Source organism: Bombina bombina, chromosome 5, assembly GCF_027579735.1.
Source record: "Bombina bombina isolate aBomBom1 chromosome 5, aBomBom1.pri, whole genome shotgun sequence".
In the NCBI taxonomy this organism is placed as follows: domain Eukaryota; kingdom Metazoa; phylum Chordata; class Amphibia; order Anura; family Bombinatoridae; genus Bombina; species Bombina bombina.
In genome coordinates, this window is record NC_069503.1 from 1,161,981,810 (window position 1) to 1,161,999,565 (window position 17,756).

At 43.8% G+C, this 17,756-nt stretch overlaps 1 protein-coding gene across 2 annotated transcripts in view; it reads right to left on the minus strand.

Moving 5' to 3' along the window:
* Positions 1-610: 610 nt before the first annotated feature.
* FBXL6 (F-box and leucine rich repeat protein 6) overlaps positions 611-17,756 on the minus strand; it is a 441,814-nt gene continuing 424,668 nt past the window's right edge. For both annotated transcript variants that reach the window (XM_053715504.1, XM_053715503.1), the window contains one exon: positions 611-1,976. In XM_053715504.1, coding sequence (XP_053571479.1) covers positions 1,808-1,976 — 169 coding nt within the window. In that variant the 3' untranslated portion in view covers positions 611-1,807. The remainder of the gene's footprint in view (positions 1,977-17,756) is intronic.

Genomic DNA, 17,756 nt, shown 5'->3' on the forward strand with positions numbered 1-17,756 from the left:
GACTGACCCCAAGGAAAAGGGAAACAAAATGCACAACCAACCTTGACCATAAGGAAGAGGTACTGTTAAAAGAGATCAGAACTAATCCGGACAATGCAATCTGGAATGAAGTACCATAGAGGAGAGGTAAGCACCCCCTAAACCAGGTACGGAAGATCTCTATGGATTCATCTGAACCCCGTCCCCTATCGAAGGGGAGAACCAAAGGACCTCAGGAACCCTTAAGTATACTGTCATAGCAAGATCCGTAATCCCGGCTATCCCTGCAGGGACAGGACACCTTGGACTGAGTACATCAAACATCAGACGCCCCACCCTGTGACGAAAGGCAAAGAATGACTGGGGGATGAGGGAAGTGGGGGAGGTATTTAAGCCTTTGGCTGGGGTATCTTTGCTTCCTCCTGGTGGCCAGGTTCTGTATTTCCCAAAAGTAATGAATGAAGCTGTGGACTCTCCCCGTTTAAGAAGAAAATGAACATTTTGTAGTTAGAATCACAGAAACCGCTCCGGAAGGTTACGTAGCGTCATGTCAGGCTGGTTGCTGATATAGAGCAGTGGTGCCTCTCACACATCTTGGTTAATTAATGTGACAAAAACTGAGTGCAAACTGTTTCTATGTTTTAATATAAATTTTTTTTATTAAATTGAACAGTAATACAGTGTGCCACTAGTAGCTTTATGTAAATTTATATTAATGCCGTCACGTATAAAACACAAATGATTGCTGACACCACAACACACACATTGTAATGACAATTCAGCTATCAAACACTAACAGCTCAGACACTAACACAAAATGGGCACACCAAGCAGACAGCACGCACACACCAAGCAGACAATGCGCTCAGATACACAACACACTCACCATCACACAACACACACACCACACTTACACCAAGCAGACAACACGCACACACACACACTTACACCAAGCAGACAATACGCTCACACACACCACACTTACACCAAGCAGACAACACACACACCACACTTACACCAAGCAGACAATACGCTCACACACACCACACTTACACCAAGCAGAGAATATGCTCACACACACCACACGTACACAAAGCAGACAATACGCTCACACATAAACACAACACACTTACACCAAGCAGAAAATACGCTCACACACACCACACTTACACCAAGCAGACAACATGCACACACACACACCACACTTACACTAAGCAGACAACACACACACACCACACTTACACCAAGCAGACAACACACACACACCACACATACACAAAGCAGACAATATGTTCACACACACCACACAAACACAAAGCAGACAATACGCTCACACATAAACACAACACACTTACACCAAGCAGAAAATACGCTCACACACACACCACATTTACACCAAGCAGACAATATGCTCACACACACACCACACTTACACCAAGCAGACAACACGCTTACACCAAACAAACATGATCCCACCAAGCACACAAAACGCTCACACCAAGCGCACAACACACAAAACGCTCACACCAAGCACACAACACCCTCACAACATGCTCACACCAAGCACACAACACACTCACACCAAGCACACAATATGATCCCACCAAGCACACAACATGCTCACCTCAAGTTCACAACAAGGACACAAAACACACAACACACTCACAACAAGCACACAAATGTCTTCAATGCAAATTGAGTTATTTCCTCATTGAGATGTGGCCCAAATCAGATGACAGCACAAAACAGAAGAACAGCTGGTGCAAGAAAGGATTAAGTATTTTTGTCCCTAAGGTGTCCTGAAGTCCTTGTGACCAGCATCTGATGATTACATGCAGGCTTCTTCCTCCGGTGCCACCTCTAGACCCTCTAGCAGCCCTTGCAGACACTTGCATATCTCCTCAGTGCTGCGATACACTCGCTTCATCCCTCGGGGGAGGTACCGACATGAGGACAAGTCCAGGTGAGTGAGGGAGGGGCAGCTGGATAGCAGCTCCCTGTGGGGTGACAAACAGCAATGCTATCAGCTGATAGGGAGCGGCACACACACATCACTCACTGGGCACAACTGGACAGCACACAAAGGTTAAAGGACCACTAAACACAGTAGCACATTATAATCAGTAAACGGATAATAAAAACACAATGCAAAATAACTTTTTTCTGACAAATTTTAAAGTTCGTTCTATTTTCCCACCCACTGCATCATGTGACAACCATCAGCCAATCATAAAATGCATATGTTTATCCTGTGAATCTTGCACATGCTCAGTAGGAGCTGGTGCCTCAAAGTGTGCAAATATAGTTTCATTTTGACTTGAGTGTCCCTTTAACTGAACATCAAAATACATCTTGAATGATAAATTTTACTTATTACATCCTGGAAGCTCTGTCTTGGCATTCACCATATTACTCCTCCCAAAAAAATGTTTGTCGCACTTTCTCTATAAGAAACCTGTGATTAATAACAGCCTGCCCAGGAACATATCTGTCCTTGATATGTACCGCTCTGCTGTAGGGGTTGGCTGGTGTTGATGCAATTTCCAAACTCATCAAAAAACAGCTGTGACCTATTACAGTACAATCCCCACAACATAATGTCCAAACCCCACCAAGGAACCCTCAGCACCACATGCAGCAGTGTACAAAACCCACAGGAACCCTCAGCACCACATGCAGCAGTGTACAAAACCCACAGGAACCCTCAGCACCACATGCAGCAGTGTACAAAACCCACAGGAACCCTCAGCACCACATGCAGCAGTGTACAAAACCCACAGGAACCCTCAGCAGTGTCCAAACCCCACAGGAACCCTCAACCCCACACACAGCAGTATCCAAACCTTACCCAGAAACAACCAACCCCACACACAGCAGTGTCCAAACCTTACCCAGAAACAACCAACCCCACACCCAGCAGTGTCCAAACCTTACCCAGAAACAACCAACACCACACACAGCTAATGTCCAAACCCCACCCAGAAACCACCAACCCCACAAACAGCAATGTCCAAACCCCACCCAGGAACCCTCAGCCCCACACACAGCAGTGTACAAAACCCACAGGAACCCTCAGCAGTGTCCAAACCCCACAGGAACCCACAACCCCACACACAGCAGTATCCAAACCTTACCCAGAAACAACCAACCCCACACACAGCAGTGTCCAAACCTTACCCAGAAACAACCAACCCCACACACAGCAATGTCCAAACCCCACCCAGAAACCACCAACCCCACACACAGCAATGTCCAAACCCCACCCAGAAACCACCAACCCCACAAACAGCAGTGTCCAAACCCCACCAAGAAACAACCAACCCCACACACAGCAATGTCCAAACCCCACCCAGGAACCCTCAGCCCCACACACAGCAGTGTCCAAACCCCACAGGAACCCTCAGCCCCACACACAGCAGTGTCCAAATCCCACAGGAACCCTCAACCCCACACACAGCAGTGTCCAAACCCCACCGAGAGACAACCAACCCCACACACAGCAATATCCAAACCCCACCCAGAAGATACCAACCCCACACACAGCAATGTCCAAACCCCACCCAGAAAATACCAACCCCACACACAGCAATGTCCAAACCCCACCCAGAAAACAACAAACCTCACACACAGCAACGTCCAGACCCCACCCAGAAACAACCAACCCCCCCACCCAGAAACAACCAACCCCACACACAGCAATGTCCAAACCCCACCCAGAAACAACCAACCCCACACACAGCAATGTCCAAACCCCACCCAGAAACAACCAACCCCACACACAGCAATGTCCAAAACCCACTCAGAAACAACCAACCCCACACACAGCAATGTGCCTGGTGCCGGTTGTGTATCCAGTGCTATGGTGTGTGTGCCTGGTGCCGGTTGTGTATCCAGTGCTATGGTGTGTGTGCCTGGTGCCGGTTGTGTATCCAGTGCTATGGTGTGTGTGCCTGGTGCCGGTTGTGTATCCAGTGCTATGGTGTGTGTGTGCCTGGTGCCGGTTGTGTATCCAGTGCTATGGTGTGTGTGTGCCTGGTGCCGGTTGTGTATCCAGTGCTATGGTGTGTGTGTGTGCCTGGTGCCGGTTGTGTATCCAGTGCTATGGTGTGTGCCTGGTACCGGTTGTGTATCCAGTGCTATAGTGTCTGTATCCAGTGCTATGGTGTGTGTCTGGTACCGGTTGTGTATCCAATGCTATGGTGTGCCTGGTACCGGCTGTGTATCCAATGCTATGGTGTGTATCCAGTGCTATGGTTTGTGTCTGGTGCCGGTTGTGTATCCAGTGCTACGGTGTGCGCCTGGTACCAGTTGTGTATCCGGTGCTATGGTGTGTCTGGTGCTGGTTGTTTCCATTGCTATGGTATGCGTGCCTGGTGCTGGTTGTGTATCCAGTGCTATGGTGTGCGTGCCTGGTGCTGGTTGTGTATCCAGTGCTGGTGTGTGTGTGCCTGGTGCCGGTTGTGTATCCATTGCTATGGTGTGTGCCTGGTGCCGGTTGTGTATCCAGTGCTATGGTGTGAGTCTGGTGCCGATTGTGTATCTAGGGGCGAAACTACAGGGGGTGCAGAGGTCGCAATTGTGACTGTTGACCTGCCACTGCCTGCACTGATATCATGTGAGTGTGACATGATACTTCACTAGTGTCTATTACTACAGGGGTTAGTCTTTCTGTTTTACCCACTGGTGTATATATGTGTGTGTGTATGTATGTATGTGACTGTGTATGTGTATATATGCATGTATGTGTGTGTGTGTGTATGTTTGTTGAACCAGCAAATTACAGACCTTGTTCCTACAGCATGGGGGGAGGGGGTAAACAGTGTCACTATACAATTCCCCTATATACAGTACGGGGGGGGGCTGGACCATGTCACAGACTACTGTGATCACTTTATAAAGTACTGGGGTGAGTAGGATCAGGCCAGCCATCTCACCGGCAGATTACAGACTGTGTCACTGACTCACTATATACAGTACTGGTGGGTTAAACAGTGTCACTATATACAGTAATAGGGGGTAAGACCATCTCACAGACTGTGGGCACAGGGTACCTCCTTTTGCATACATGTAATCTGATTCACATTTTTTTCTGTGTTAAATGTAAAAAAAAAAAAAAAAAAAAGAAAGATATGTATCAAATTCACTTTTTTTTGGGGGGGGGGCCCTTCTTAGATTCTTGCACCTGGGCCTGTGACTTCTAGTTACGCCTCTGTGTGTATCCATTGCTATGGTGTGTGTCTGGTGCCGTATGGTGTGTCCAGTGCTATGGTGTGTGTGTCTGGTGCCATATTGTGTGAGTCTGGTGCCGGTTGTGTATCCAGTGCTATGGTGTGCGCCTGGTGCCGGTTGTGTATCCAGTGCTATGGTGTGTCTCTGGTGCAGGTTGTGTATCCAGTGCTATTGTGAGTGTGTCACGCCACACCGCTCTAGCCGTTGCTAGGGGCCCGGCGTCTTCTTACTGCTCGCTGCCTAGGGCTGTGTCGGCTCTGGAGGCGTGTGCGGCGCTGACGTCATCGCCGCACGCTCCTGATGCCGACCGGTCCTGTGGCACCAATCCTCAGGTATTTTTTAAATATCTTTATTTTTTGCGTGCATCTTACAAGTGGTAAGAGATACATACATCAAGTTTCAAGTGCTGCATGGTTACAAGTCAAGGAGAACCATAAAATATTGATCGCATTTCTTAGCATTCACAACAGTTAGTAAAGCTCCTTAAAACAAAGGAAAACCTGAAAATGCATAAATTGGTTACCCTGTAGTGCACTTACTATTTTCTTATATATACGAGAAAGAAAACAAAACAAACAGACAACAAAAAAGCAAGAGAAAAGAAAAAGAGAAAAAAACAAAACAAACAAAAACCTTTGAACATAAACTTAACCCTAGCCTGTGTGGTTAACTCTTTCCTCTCCTCCTCACCTCTGCTCCCCCCCCCCCCCGGGATTCCTGTCAATCCTCAAGTATTTTAATCTGCAGCAAATAATCTATCCCTGCCCAAGTATAGGTGCTACTTTATGTACTCCTGGGTGTGATTGTTTGCTGGACTGATTGATTGTTGCTGATCCCTGCCTATCTCACTTCGCTACTTGGTTAACTCCTGAATTGCTGGACTGATTTATTGTTGAAACGCGGTCAATGCTCAACAGTACAGTCAGAATTCCTGACCCCTACTCCGAGCAAGCAGTCCCAGCACCAAAGCGACTGGGAAAGTCCAAAGGACAAGGGAGAACAAAAATTATCTGTAACGACCAGGCCCAGAGATCAGAAACGAATCTCCAGCCACGAGATCTAAAGTTGGTCTCGTCCGGGCCCTGAACCCGGGACCTCTCGCACCCATAGCGAGAATCCTACTCAGGAAAGGAAGGAGGAAGAGGCACGAACCCTCAGAGAGACTAGTTTGGGTTCCAAGATACCTACTCGCATCTCCTTTCAGAACTGGAGGGGAAGGTACACTCAACTAAGAGAGACCCTCGACTAACAACTATCAGAATAGTATGCAACATGAAAATCCAACCTCCAGGAGCAGAGGAGCAAAACGACCTCCGGAGGAGCCAACAGGATAGATGCAGTAGACCAGATTCTTCCAAATGAAAGGAATCGAAGACTCAACAGCTTGCTAGCACCCATGCAAGGCGCAAATAGCTGCAACTGGTCTTCAAACTGCAAATCCACTGCAAATCCGCTTGCTAGGCAGCTAAGGTACCATCCGGCCACTACAGCCAGCTCAGTAGAGAAATTCCCATATCTCTGGAAGGAAATAAAAGAAGCCGCCAGTAGGAACAAGGAGATTTTCCCAGGATCGGTAAAACCAACCTGTTACTCAACCGACCAGATCCAAAGTCTATCACATCTGGAAAACAGATTAACCAAAATGCCTAACCAAAGACAAGGACTAGGTTAAAAGACCGGACACCCGGAACCCGGATCCAAACTAATAACCCTTGAGGAACATCCACAAGATAACTTCATCTGAAGATGACCTTGCACCAATGTTGATGCAATCACAGCCATGCCCCCTTAAACACTGATCTCCCATGTAAGTATCCCAGAGACTGAGCACTCATCCCCATGGGCCTCTCGGATCCACACCCACCAAGTAGACGAAGGCAGGACCCAAAAGAGATCAGAACTCAAACTAGAAAGTAATCTCTGATTGACAGAATATGACAGTCTCTAAAAGATCCACTCTGGATCAACCTCTAGGGGCCCCTACGGCTCAAGGAATTGACGAATGAACGAGCATCATAAAACTCCTAGCAGGCGCCGGAACCAAACCGATTCGCCCAAGCAGGGGCAACCGAACATATGAAAAAGAGACAACATACAATCCCCCAGATCCCAAAAATTATAGGATCAGAAGAGGATATTGTAAGAAAACGAACCCTAAGGATCGGATTTCCTCAATAAGATGGCAGGAAGACTGACCCCCTAGGAAAAGGGAAACAAAATACACAACCAACTTTGACCATAAGGAAGAGGTACTGTTAAAAGAGATCGGAACTAATCCGGACAATGCAATCTGGAATGAAGTACCATAGAGGAGAGGTAAGCACCCCCTTAAACCAGGTACGGAAGATCTCTATGGATTCATCTGAACCCCGTCCCCTATCGAAGGGGAGAACCAAATGACCTCAGGAACCCTTAAGTATACTGTCATAGCAGGATCCGTAATCCCAGCTATCCCTGCAGGGACAGGACACCTTGGACTGAGTACATCAAACATCAGACGCCCCACCCTGTGACGAAAGGCAAAGAATGACTGGGGGATGAAGGAAGTGGGGGAGGTATTTAAGCCTTTGGCTGGGGTGTCTTTGCCTCCTCCTGGTAGCCAGATTCTGTATTTCCCAAAAGTAATGAATGCAGCTGTGGACTCTCCCCGTTTAAGAAGAAAATGTACATTTTGTAGTTAAAATCACAGAAACCGCTCCGGAAGGTTACGTAGCGTCATGTCAGGCTGGTTGCTGATATAGAGCAGTGGTGCCTCTCACACATCTTGGTTAATTAATGTGACAAAAACTGAGTGCAAACTGTTTCTATGTTTTAATATAAATTTTTTTTATTAAATTGAACAGTAATACAGTGTGCCACTAGTAGCTTTATGTAAATTTATATTAATGCCGTCACGTATAAAACACAAATGATTGCTGACACCACAACACACACATTGTAATGACAATTCAGCTATCAAACACTAACAGCTCAGACACCAACACAAAATGCGCACACCAAGCAGACAGCACGCACACACCAAGCAGACAATACGCTCAGATACACAACACACTCACAAACACAACACACTCACCATCACACAACACACTTACACCAAGCAGACACCACACACACCACACTTACACCAAGCAGACAACACACACACACACCACACTTACACCAAGCAGACAACACACACACACACCACACTTACACCAAGCAGACAACACACACACACACCACACTTACACCAAGCAGACAACACACACACACCACACTTACACCAAGCAGACAACACACACACACCACACTTACACCAAGCAGACAACACACACACACACCACACTTACACCAAGCAGACAACACACACACACCAAACTTACACCAAGCAGACAACACACACACACACCACACTTACACCAAGCAGACAACACACACACACCACACTTACACCAAGCAGACAACACACACACACCACACTTACACCAAGCAGACAACACACACACACCACACTTACACCAAGCAGACAATACGCTCATACGCACCACACTTACACCGAGCAGACAATACACCACACGTACACATAGCAATGTCTCTGTGAGGTTGTGTGTGTATGTCTCTGTGAGGGTGTGTGCATATGTCTTTGTGCATTTTCTGTGGGTGTCTCTGTGAGAGTGTGTGTGTATAGAGAGTGTGTGTGTGTATGTCTCTGTATATGTACGTCTGTGTGTTTTCTGTGTGTCTGTGAGTATGTACGTCTTTGTGTGTTTTCTGTGTGTGTGTATGTATGTCTGTCTTTGTGTGTTTTCTGTGGGTGCCTGGGAGTATGTATGTCTTTGTGTGTTTTCTGTGGGTGTCTGTGAGTATGTACGTCTTTGTGTGTTTTCTGTGTGTGTGTATGTATGTACGTCTTTGTGTGTGTGTGTATGTCTGTGTATTTTCTGTGTGTATGTCTTTGTGCGTTTTCTGTGTGTGTGTGTGTGTGTGTATGTATGTCTTTGTGTGTTTTCTGTGGGTGTCTCTCTGTGTGTGTATGTCTGTGTGTTTTCTGAGGCTGTCTCTGTCAGTGTTTCCTTGGGTGTATGTGCAAGTTTGTGTTTGAGTTTGTGTGTGTGTCCATTGTCTTTTCCTTTTTAGGACATTTTGACCTTACTACTGATTATTCACATCTTTCTACAGACTTTGAGACTAATGAGACCTTTCCGGAAGTCACCAATCTACCACTTAACCTTTAAATTAATGTTTAGGCAGTCCAGGGCCCTTCCTTTCAGCCACTGCATGCTGTTGTCATCATATAGTTGTCATCATCCTTGACAAAAAACTAAATTTATGCTTACCTGATATATGTATTTCTTTGGTGAGTCCACGGCGTCCTCAATTACTGTGTCATCTACCCAAGCTAGAGGACACAGAAGATCAGGGAGGGACAAGACAGGTAGACCTAAACAGAATGCACCACCGCTTGAAGAACCTGTCTCCCAAAAGAAGCCTCAGCCGAGGCAAAAGTATTAAATTTGGAAAATTTGGAAAAAGTATGCAGAAAATACCAAGTTGCAGCCTTGCAAATCTATTCCACAGAAGCTTAATTTTTGAAAGCCCAAGAAGAGGAGACAGCCCTAGTGGAATGAGCTGTAATTCTCTCAGGAGGCTGCTGCCCAGCAGTCTTATAAGTCAAACAAATTAAACTTCTCAACCAGAGAGAAAGAGAAGTAGCTTTCTGACCTTTACGTTTCCCAGAGAAACAAACAAACAGGGCTGAAGAATGGCGAAAATCTCTAGTCGCCTGTAGGTAAAATTTCAGAGAACACACAACATCCAAGTTGTGCTCAAACGTTCCTTATGAGAAGAAGGATTAGGACATAGAGAAGGAACAACAATTTTCTGATTAATATTTCAAAACAACCTTAGGAAGAAAACTTTACTTAGTACGAAGAACCGCCTTATCAGCATGAAAGATAAGATAAGGCGAATCACACTGCAAAGCTGAGAGTTCCGAGACTCTCCGAGCAGAAGAAATAGCCAAAAGAAACAAAACCTTCCAAGATAACAACCTAATATCTATGGAATGCATGGGCTCAAAGGGAGCCTGCTGTAAGACTTTAAGTACAAGGTTAAGGCTCCAAGGAGGAGCAACAGATTTAAACACAGTCCTAATCCTGATCAAGGACTGACAAAAAGATTGCACATCTGGTACGTCTGCCAGCCACTTATCTAGCAAGATAGACAAAGCAGAAATCTGACCATTCAGGGTACTGACAAACCCTTCTCCAAACCTTCCTGGAGAAAAGACAAAATCCTAGGAATTCTGACTCTACTCCAAGAGTATCCCTTAGATTTACACCAATAAATATATTTACACCATATCTTATGGTAAATCTTCCTAGTAACAGGCTTGCGAGCCTGAATCAAAGTCTCAATGACCGACTCCGAAAAACCACGCTTAGCCAAAACTAAGCGTTCAATCTCCAAGCAGTCAGCTTCAGAGAAACGAGATTTGGATGAAGTAAAGGACCCTGAATCAGAGGGTCCTTCCTCAGTGGCAATCTCCAAGGCGGGAGAGACGACATCTCCACTAGGTCTGCATACCAAATCCTGCGAGGCCACGCAGGAGCTATTAGAATCACTGTTGCTCTCTCCCGTTTGATACAAGCAATGACTCATGGAAGGAGAGCAAATGGAGGAAATAGGTATGCTAGCCTGAAATCCCAATGAACCGCCAGAGCATCTATCAAAACAGCCAGTGGATCCCTTGACCTTGAACCGTACCTTGGAAGTTTGGCATTCTGCCGAGACGCCATCAGATCCAACTCCAAAATCCCACATTTGAGGATTATGCTGGAGAACACCTCCGGATGAAGTTCCCACTCTCTAGGATGAAAAGTCTGCCTGCTCAGGAAATCCGCTTCCCAGTTGTCCACTCCTGGAATGTGGATGGCAGATTGTGAGCTTCCGCCCACTGAATAATCTGAGCCACTTCCTTCATGGCTAAGGAACTCGGAGTTTACCCCTGGTGGTTGATGTAGGCCACAGAGGTTATGTTGTCTGACTGAAATCTGATAAACCGGGCTAAGGACAACTGAGGCCAAGCCATTAGAGCACTGTAAATCGTTCTCAACTCCAAGATGTTTATGGGAAGAGCAGACTCCTCCCGAGTCCAGAGTCCCTGCACCTCTTACGAGTCCCAGACTGCTCCCCAGCCCAGCAGACTGGCATCTGTGATCACAATCACCCAGAAAGGTCTCTGAAAGCATGTTGCCAGAGACAGATGCTCCTGAGAAAGCCACCATGGGAGAGAGTCTATTGTCGTCTGATCTAGATCTATCCTCTGAGATAGATCTGCATGATCCCCGTTCCATTGACGGAGCATGCACAACTGCAAAGCTCTTAAATGGAAACAAGCCAAAAGAAAAATGTCCATTGAAGCAACCATCAGACCAATTACCTCCATACATTGAGCCACTGATGGTCGAACAGTGGTCTGGAGAGAAAGGCAAGAGGAAAGAATCTTGGCCTTTCTGATGTCCATCAGAAAAATTTTCATTGAGAGGGAATCTATTATGGTCCCTAAGAAAACAACTCTTGTAGCTGGAACAAGAGAACTCTCTTCCAGATTCATTTTCCATTCATGAGAATGTAGAATAGACAACAAGATCTCTGTGTGAGAATTTGCTTGTTGAAAAGATGGCGCCTGAACCAGAATGTCGTCCAGATGGGGTGCAACTGCAACTCCCCGAGACTGGATTACTGCCAAGAGAGCCCCCAAAACCTTTCAGATAATTCTGGGAGCTGTGGCAAGGCCAAATGGAAGAGCCACAAACTGAAAGTGTTTGTCTAGAAATGCAAATCTCAGGAACTTGTGATGATCCCTGCGGATGGGAACATGAAGATATGCATCCTTCAAGTCTATGGTCGTCACGAACTGACCCTCTTGGACCAAGGGAAGAATGGAAAGAATGGTCTGCATTTTGAAGGACGGTACCCTGAGAAACTTGTTGAGACACTTTAGGTCTAGAATGGGATGAAAAGTTCCCTCTTTTTTGGGAACCACAAACAGATTGGAATAGAAACCTAGACCGAGTTCCTGTACTGGGACTGGAACTATCATTCCCAGGGAGGAAACATCCTGAACAATAAAGCCTTTATCTTTATCTGGCCTACAGATAACCTTGAGAGGTGAAACCTGCCCCTGGGAGGAAAAGTCTTGAATTCCAATTTAAAACCCTCAGAAACTATGTCCACAGCCCAGGGATCTGGGACATCTCGTGTCCAGGCTTGGGAAAAACATAATTTATGTAAGAACTTACCTGATAAATTCATTTCTTTCATATTGGCAAGAGTCCATGAGCTAGTGACATATGGGATATACAATCCTACCAGGAGGGGCAAAGTTTCCCAAACCTCAAAATGCCTATAAATACACCCCTCACCACACCCACAATTCAGTTTAACGAATAGCCAAGCAGTGGGGTGATAAAGAAAGGAGTAGAAAGCATCAACAAAGGAAATTTGGAAATAATTGTGCTTTATACAAAAAATCATATCCACCATAAAAAAGGGGTGGGCCTCATGGACTCTAGCCAATATGAAAGAAATGAATTTATCAGGTAAGTTCTTACATAAATTATGTTTTCTTTCATGTAATTGGCAAGAGTCCATGAGCTAGTGACATATGGGATATCAATACCCAAGATGTGGAGTCTTCCACTCAAGAGTCACTAGAGAGGGAGGGACTAAAATAAAAAACAATTTATGTAAGAACTTACCTGATAAATTCATTTCTTTCATATTAGCAAGAGTCCATGAGCTAGTGACGTATGGGATAGCAGATACCCAAGATGTGGAACTTCCACGCAAGAGTCACTAGAGAGGGAGGGATACAATAAAGACAGTCAATTCCGCTGAAAAATAATCCACACCCCAAATAAGTTTAAATCTTATAATGAAAAAAACTGAAATTATAAGCAGAAGAATCAAACTGAATCAGCTGCCTGAAGTACTTTTCTACCAAAAACTGCTTCAGAAGAAGAAAACACATCAAAATGGTAGAATTTAGTAAAAGTATGCAAAGAAGACCAAGTTGCTGCTTTGCAAATCTGATCAACCGAAGCTTCATTCCTAAATGCCCAGGAAGTAGAAACGGACCTAGTCGAATGAGCTGTAATCCTTTGAGGAGTAGTTCTAACCGACTCAACATAAGCATGATGAATCAAAGACTTTAACCAAGACGCCAAAGAAATGGCAGAGGCCTTCTGACCTTTCCTAGAACCAGAAAAGATAACAAATAGACCAGAAGTCTTTCGGAAATCTTTAGTAGCTTCAACATAATATTTCAAAGCTCTTACTACATCCAAAGAATGTAATGATCTTTCCTTAGAATTCTTAGGATTAGGACACAATGAAGGAACAACAATTTCTCTACTAATGTTGTTAGAATTCACAACCTTAGGTAAAAATTTAAATGAAGTCCGTAACACTGCCTTATCCTGATGAAAAATCAGAAAAGGAGATTCACAAGAAAGAGCAGATAATTCAGAAACTCTTCTAGCAGAAGAGATGGCCAAAAGGAACAAAACTTTCCAAGAAAGTAATTTAATGTCCAGAGAATGCATAGGTTCAAACAGAGGAGCTTGTAAAGCCCTCAGAACCAAATTAAGACTCCAAGGAGGAGAGATTGACTTAATGACCAAAGCCTGTACAAAACAATGAATATCAGGAAGATTAGCTATCTTTCTGTGAAACAGCACAGAAAGAGCAGAAATTTGTCCTTTCAAGGAACTGGCAGACACACCTTTATCCAAACCATCCTGAAGAAACTGTAAAATTCTAGGAATTCTAAAAGAATGCCAGGAAAATTGATGAGAAGAACACCAAGAAATGTAAGTCTTCCAGACTCGATAATATATCTTCCTAGACACAGATTTACGAGCCTGTAACATAGTATTAATTACGGAGCCAGAGAAACCTCTATGACTAAGAATCAAGCGTTCAATCTCCATACATTCAAATTTAATGATTTGAGATCCTGATGGAAAAATGGGCCTTGAGATAGAAGGTCTGGTCTTAACGGAAGAGTCCAAGGTTGGCAACTGGCCATCCGAACAAGATCCGCATACCAAAACCTGTGAGGCCATGCTGGAGCCACCAGCAGTACAAACAAACGCTCCTTTAGAATCTTGGAAATCACTCTTGGAAGAAGAACTAGAGGAGGAAAGATATAGGCAGGATGATACTTCCAAGGAAGCGACAATGCATCCACTGCCTCCGCCTGAGGATCCCTGGATCTGGACAGATACCTGGGAAGTTTCTTGTTTAGATGAGAAGCCATCAGATCTATTTCTGGAAGACCCCAGATTTGAACAATCTGAAGAAATACCTCTGGGTGAAGAGAGCATTCGCCCGGATGCAACGTCTGGCGACTGAGATAATCCGCTTCCCAATTGTCTATACCTGGTATGTGAACCGCAGAAATTAGACAGGAGCTGGATTCCGCCCATACAAGTATTCGAGATACTTCTTTCATCGCCAGAGGACTGTGAGTCCCCCCTTGATGATTGATATATGCCACGGTTGTGACATTGTCCGTCTGAAAACAAATGAACGATTCTCTCCTCAGAAGAGGCCACAACTGAAGAGTTCTGAAAATCGCAGGGAGTTCCAAAATGTAGATTGGTAATCTCGCCTCCTGAGATTCCCAAACCCCTGCGCTGTCAGAGACCCCCATACCGCTCCCCAACCTGTCAGACTCGCATCTGTTGAGATCACAGTCCAGGTTGGAAGAACAAAAGAAGCCCCTTGAATTAAACGATGGTGATCTGTCCACCACGTCAGAGAGTGTCGTACAATCAGATTTAAAGATATAAACTGTGATATCTTTGTATAATCCCTGCATCACTGGTTCAGCATACAGAGCTGAAGAGGTCGCATGTGAAAACGAGCAAAGGGGATCGCGTCCGATGCAGCAGTCAAAAGACCTAGAATTTCCATGCATAAGGCTACCGAAGGGAATGATTGAAACCGAAGGTTTCGACAGGCTGAAATCAATTTCAGACGTCTTTGTCCGTCAGAGACAAAGTCATGGACACTGAATCTATTTGGAAACCTAAAAAGGTTACCCTTGTCTGAGGAATCAATGAACTCTTTGGTAAATTGATCCTCCAACCATGTTCTTGAAGAAACAACACAAGTCGATTTGTATGAGATTCTGCTAAATGTGAAGACTGAGCAAGTACCAAGATATCGTCCAAATAAGGAAATACCACAATACCCTGTTCTCTGATTACAGATAGAAGGGCACCGAGAACTTTTGAAAAAATCCTTGGAGCCGTTGCTAGGCTGAACGGCAGAGCCACAAACTGGTAATGCTTGTCTAGAAAAGAGAATCTCAGAAACTGAAAGTGGTCTGGATGAATCGGAATATGCAGATATGCATCCTGCAAATCTATTGTAGACATATAATGCCCTTGCTGAACTAAAGGCAGAATAGTCCTTATAGTTACCATTTTGAATGTTGGTATCCTTACATAACGATTCAATATTTTTAAATCCAGAACTGGTCTGAAGGAATTCTCCTTCTTTGGTACAATGAATAGATTTGAGTAAAACCCCAGCCCCTGTTCTGGAACTGGCACAATTACTCCAGCCAACTCTACATCTGAAACACATTTCAGAAATGCCTGAGCCTTCACTGGATTTATTGGAATGCGAGAAAGAAAAAATCTTCTTGTAGGTGGCCTTACCTTGAAACCTATTCTGTACCCTTGTGAAACAATGTTCTGAATCCAAAGACTGTGAATTGATTTGATCCAAATTTCTTTGAAAAATCGTAATCTGCCCCCTACCAGCTGCGCTGGAATGAGGGCCGCACCTTCATGTGGACTTGGGAGCTGGCTTTTGGCTTTCTAAAAGGCTTGGATTTATTCCAGACTGGAGACGGTTTCCAAACAGGGGAAGGATCAGGCTTCTGTTCCTTATTCTGACGAAAGGAACGAAAACGATTAGCAGCCCTATATTTACCCTTAGATTTTTTGTCCTGAGGTAAAAAAGTTCCTTTCCCCCCCAGTAACAGTTGAAATAATAGAATCCAACTGAGAACCAAACAATTTATTACCTTGAAAAGAAAGGGAAAGCAAAGTTGACTTAGAAGATATATCAGCATTCCAAGTTTTAAGCCATAAAGCTCTTCTAGCTAGAATAGCTAAAGACATATACCTGACATCAACTCTGATGATATCAAAAATGGCATCACAAATAAAGTTATTAGCATGTTGAAGAAGTTTAACAATGCTATGAGAATTATGATCTGACACTTGTTGCGCCAAAGCCTCCAACCAAAAAGTGGAAGCTGCAACAACATCAGCCAAAGAAATAGCAGGCCTAAGAAGATTACCTGAACATAAATAAGCTTTCCTTAGAAAGGAAAAGTGCTTAGTGAGTACAGCGCTACAAAGTCCTAGAGGAAAGGATTTGTGGCTAAAGATGGTGTCCACGATTGGTATAACTATAAGTGACGAGTTGATCGTATTGCAAATAGCCTATAGGTCTAAGTGCATAAATGTTTCGATGTATACGAAAAATAATAACTTATAATGGATCAGATGCTCCTATATGTTATGCTAAAACCATTTATTATGTTTTACTAATAACATTTTACTAATAACATTTTGATTTAACATATGTAGTTAAAAATCCTTGACAATGTGTGTGTACATAAAATACATAAAAGTCCTTTAAAACACAGTTCTATGACAGGATATTAAAAACAAATCTATGGTACCAATATGTGCACATAAAAAAGGGGGGGGGATTTTCAGAATATAGTCTTAAAAATCTGAAGAATAGTCGTCTGATCCTATGGTATATCGACTTTATAAAGTGTCTCAATGTTGGTGTGTTCAAATATAGTGAACCACTTAAAAATATGAAAAATATGAAAAAATAAAAATAAAATAGAAATGTGTGAAAAAATGTGAAAAAATAGATTCATTGCCTCTCAAAAATGAAAAATATGAAAAAATTATCAAAAATATCAAAAATACTAAAAATATAAAAAATATCAAAAATATAAAATTTTTAAAATTTGTGATATCACAACTGTGAAAAATAAAAGATAAAATTAAAATAAGTGGAGTGAAAGTCAAATAAATCCTTGAAAATAGTGATATATATAATAGTGTAACAAATGATCCCAAAAGGTGTAACAAATGTTCCCAAAAGGTAGTGATAACTCCAAATGCAAATGATATTGAGAAGTCTGTTGAGACTTAAATGTATCCAAAGTATATATCCAAACAGGTGTAGTTATATTGTGGTTCCTATGTGTAGGTCCTCTTCTTGAGGTGTGTGTTAGAACCTCAGTATATCATCTTGAACCTATAAAATAATGAGAAAAGCGAACATAGTGCAATAAAGCTACTAAAAGATAATAGTAAAAGTAATAAACTCACCAATAAGATCCTGAGCCGTAATACCAGTTAGCCAACGCGTTTCGGTTCACATAGAACCTCTCTCAAGACTGGTACCGGCTCTATCGTTTGTTTGCCTTAAATGTATTGTTTGGCCAATGGGATTGG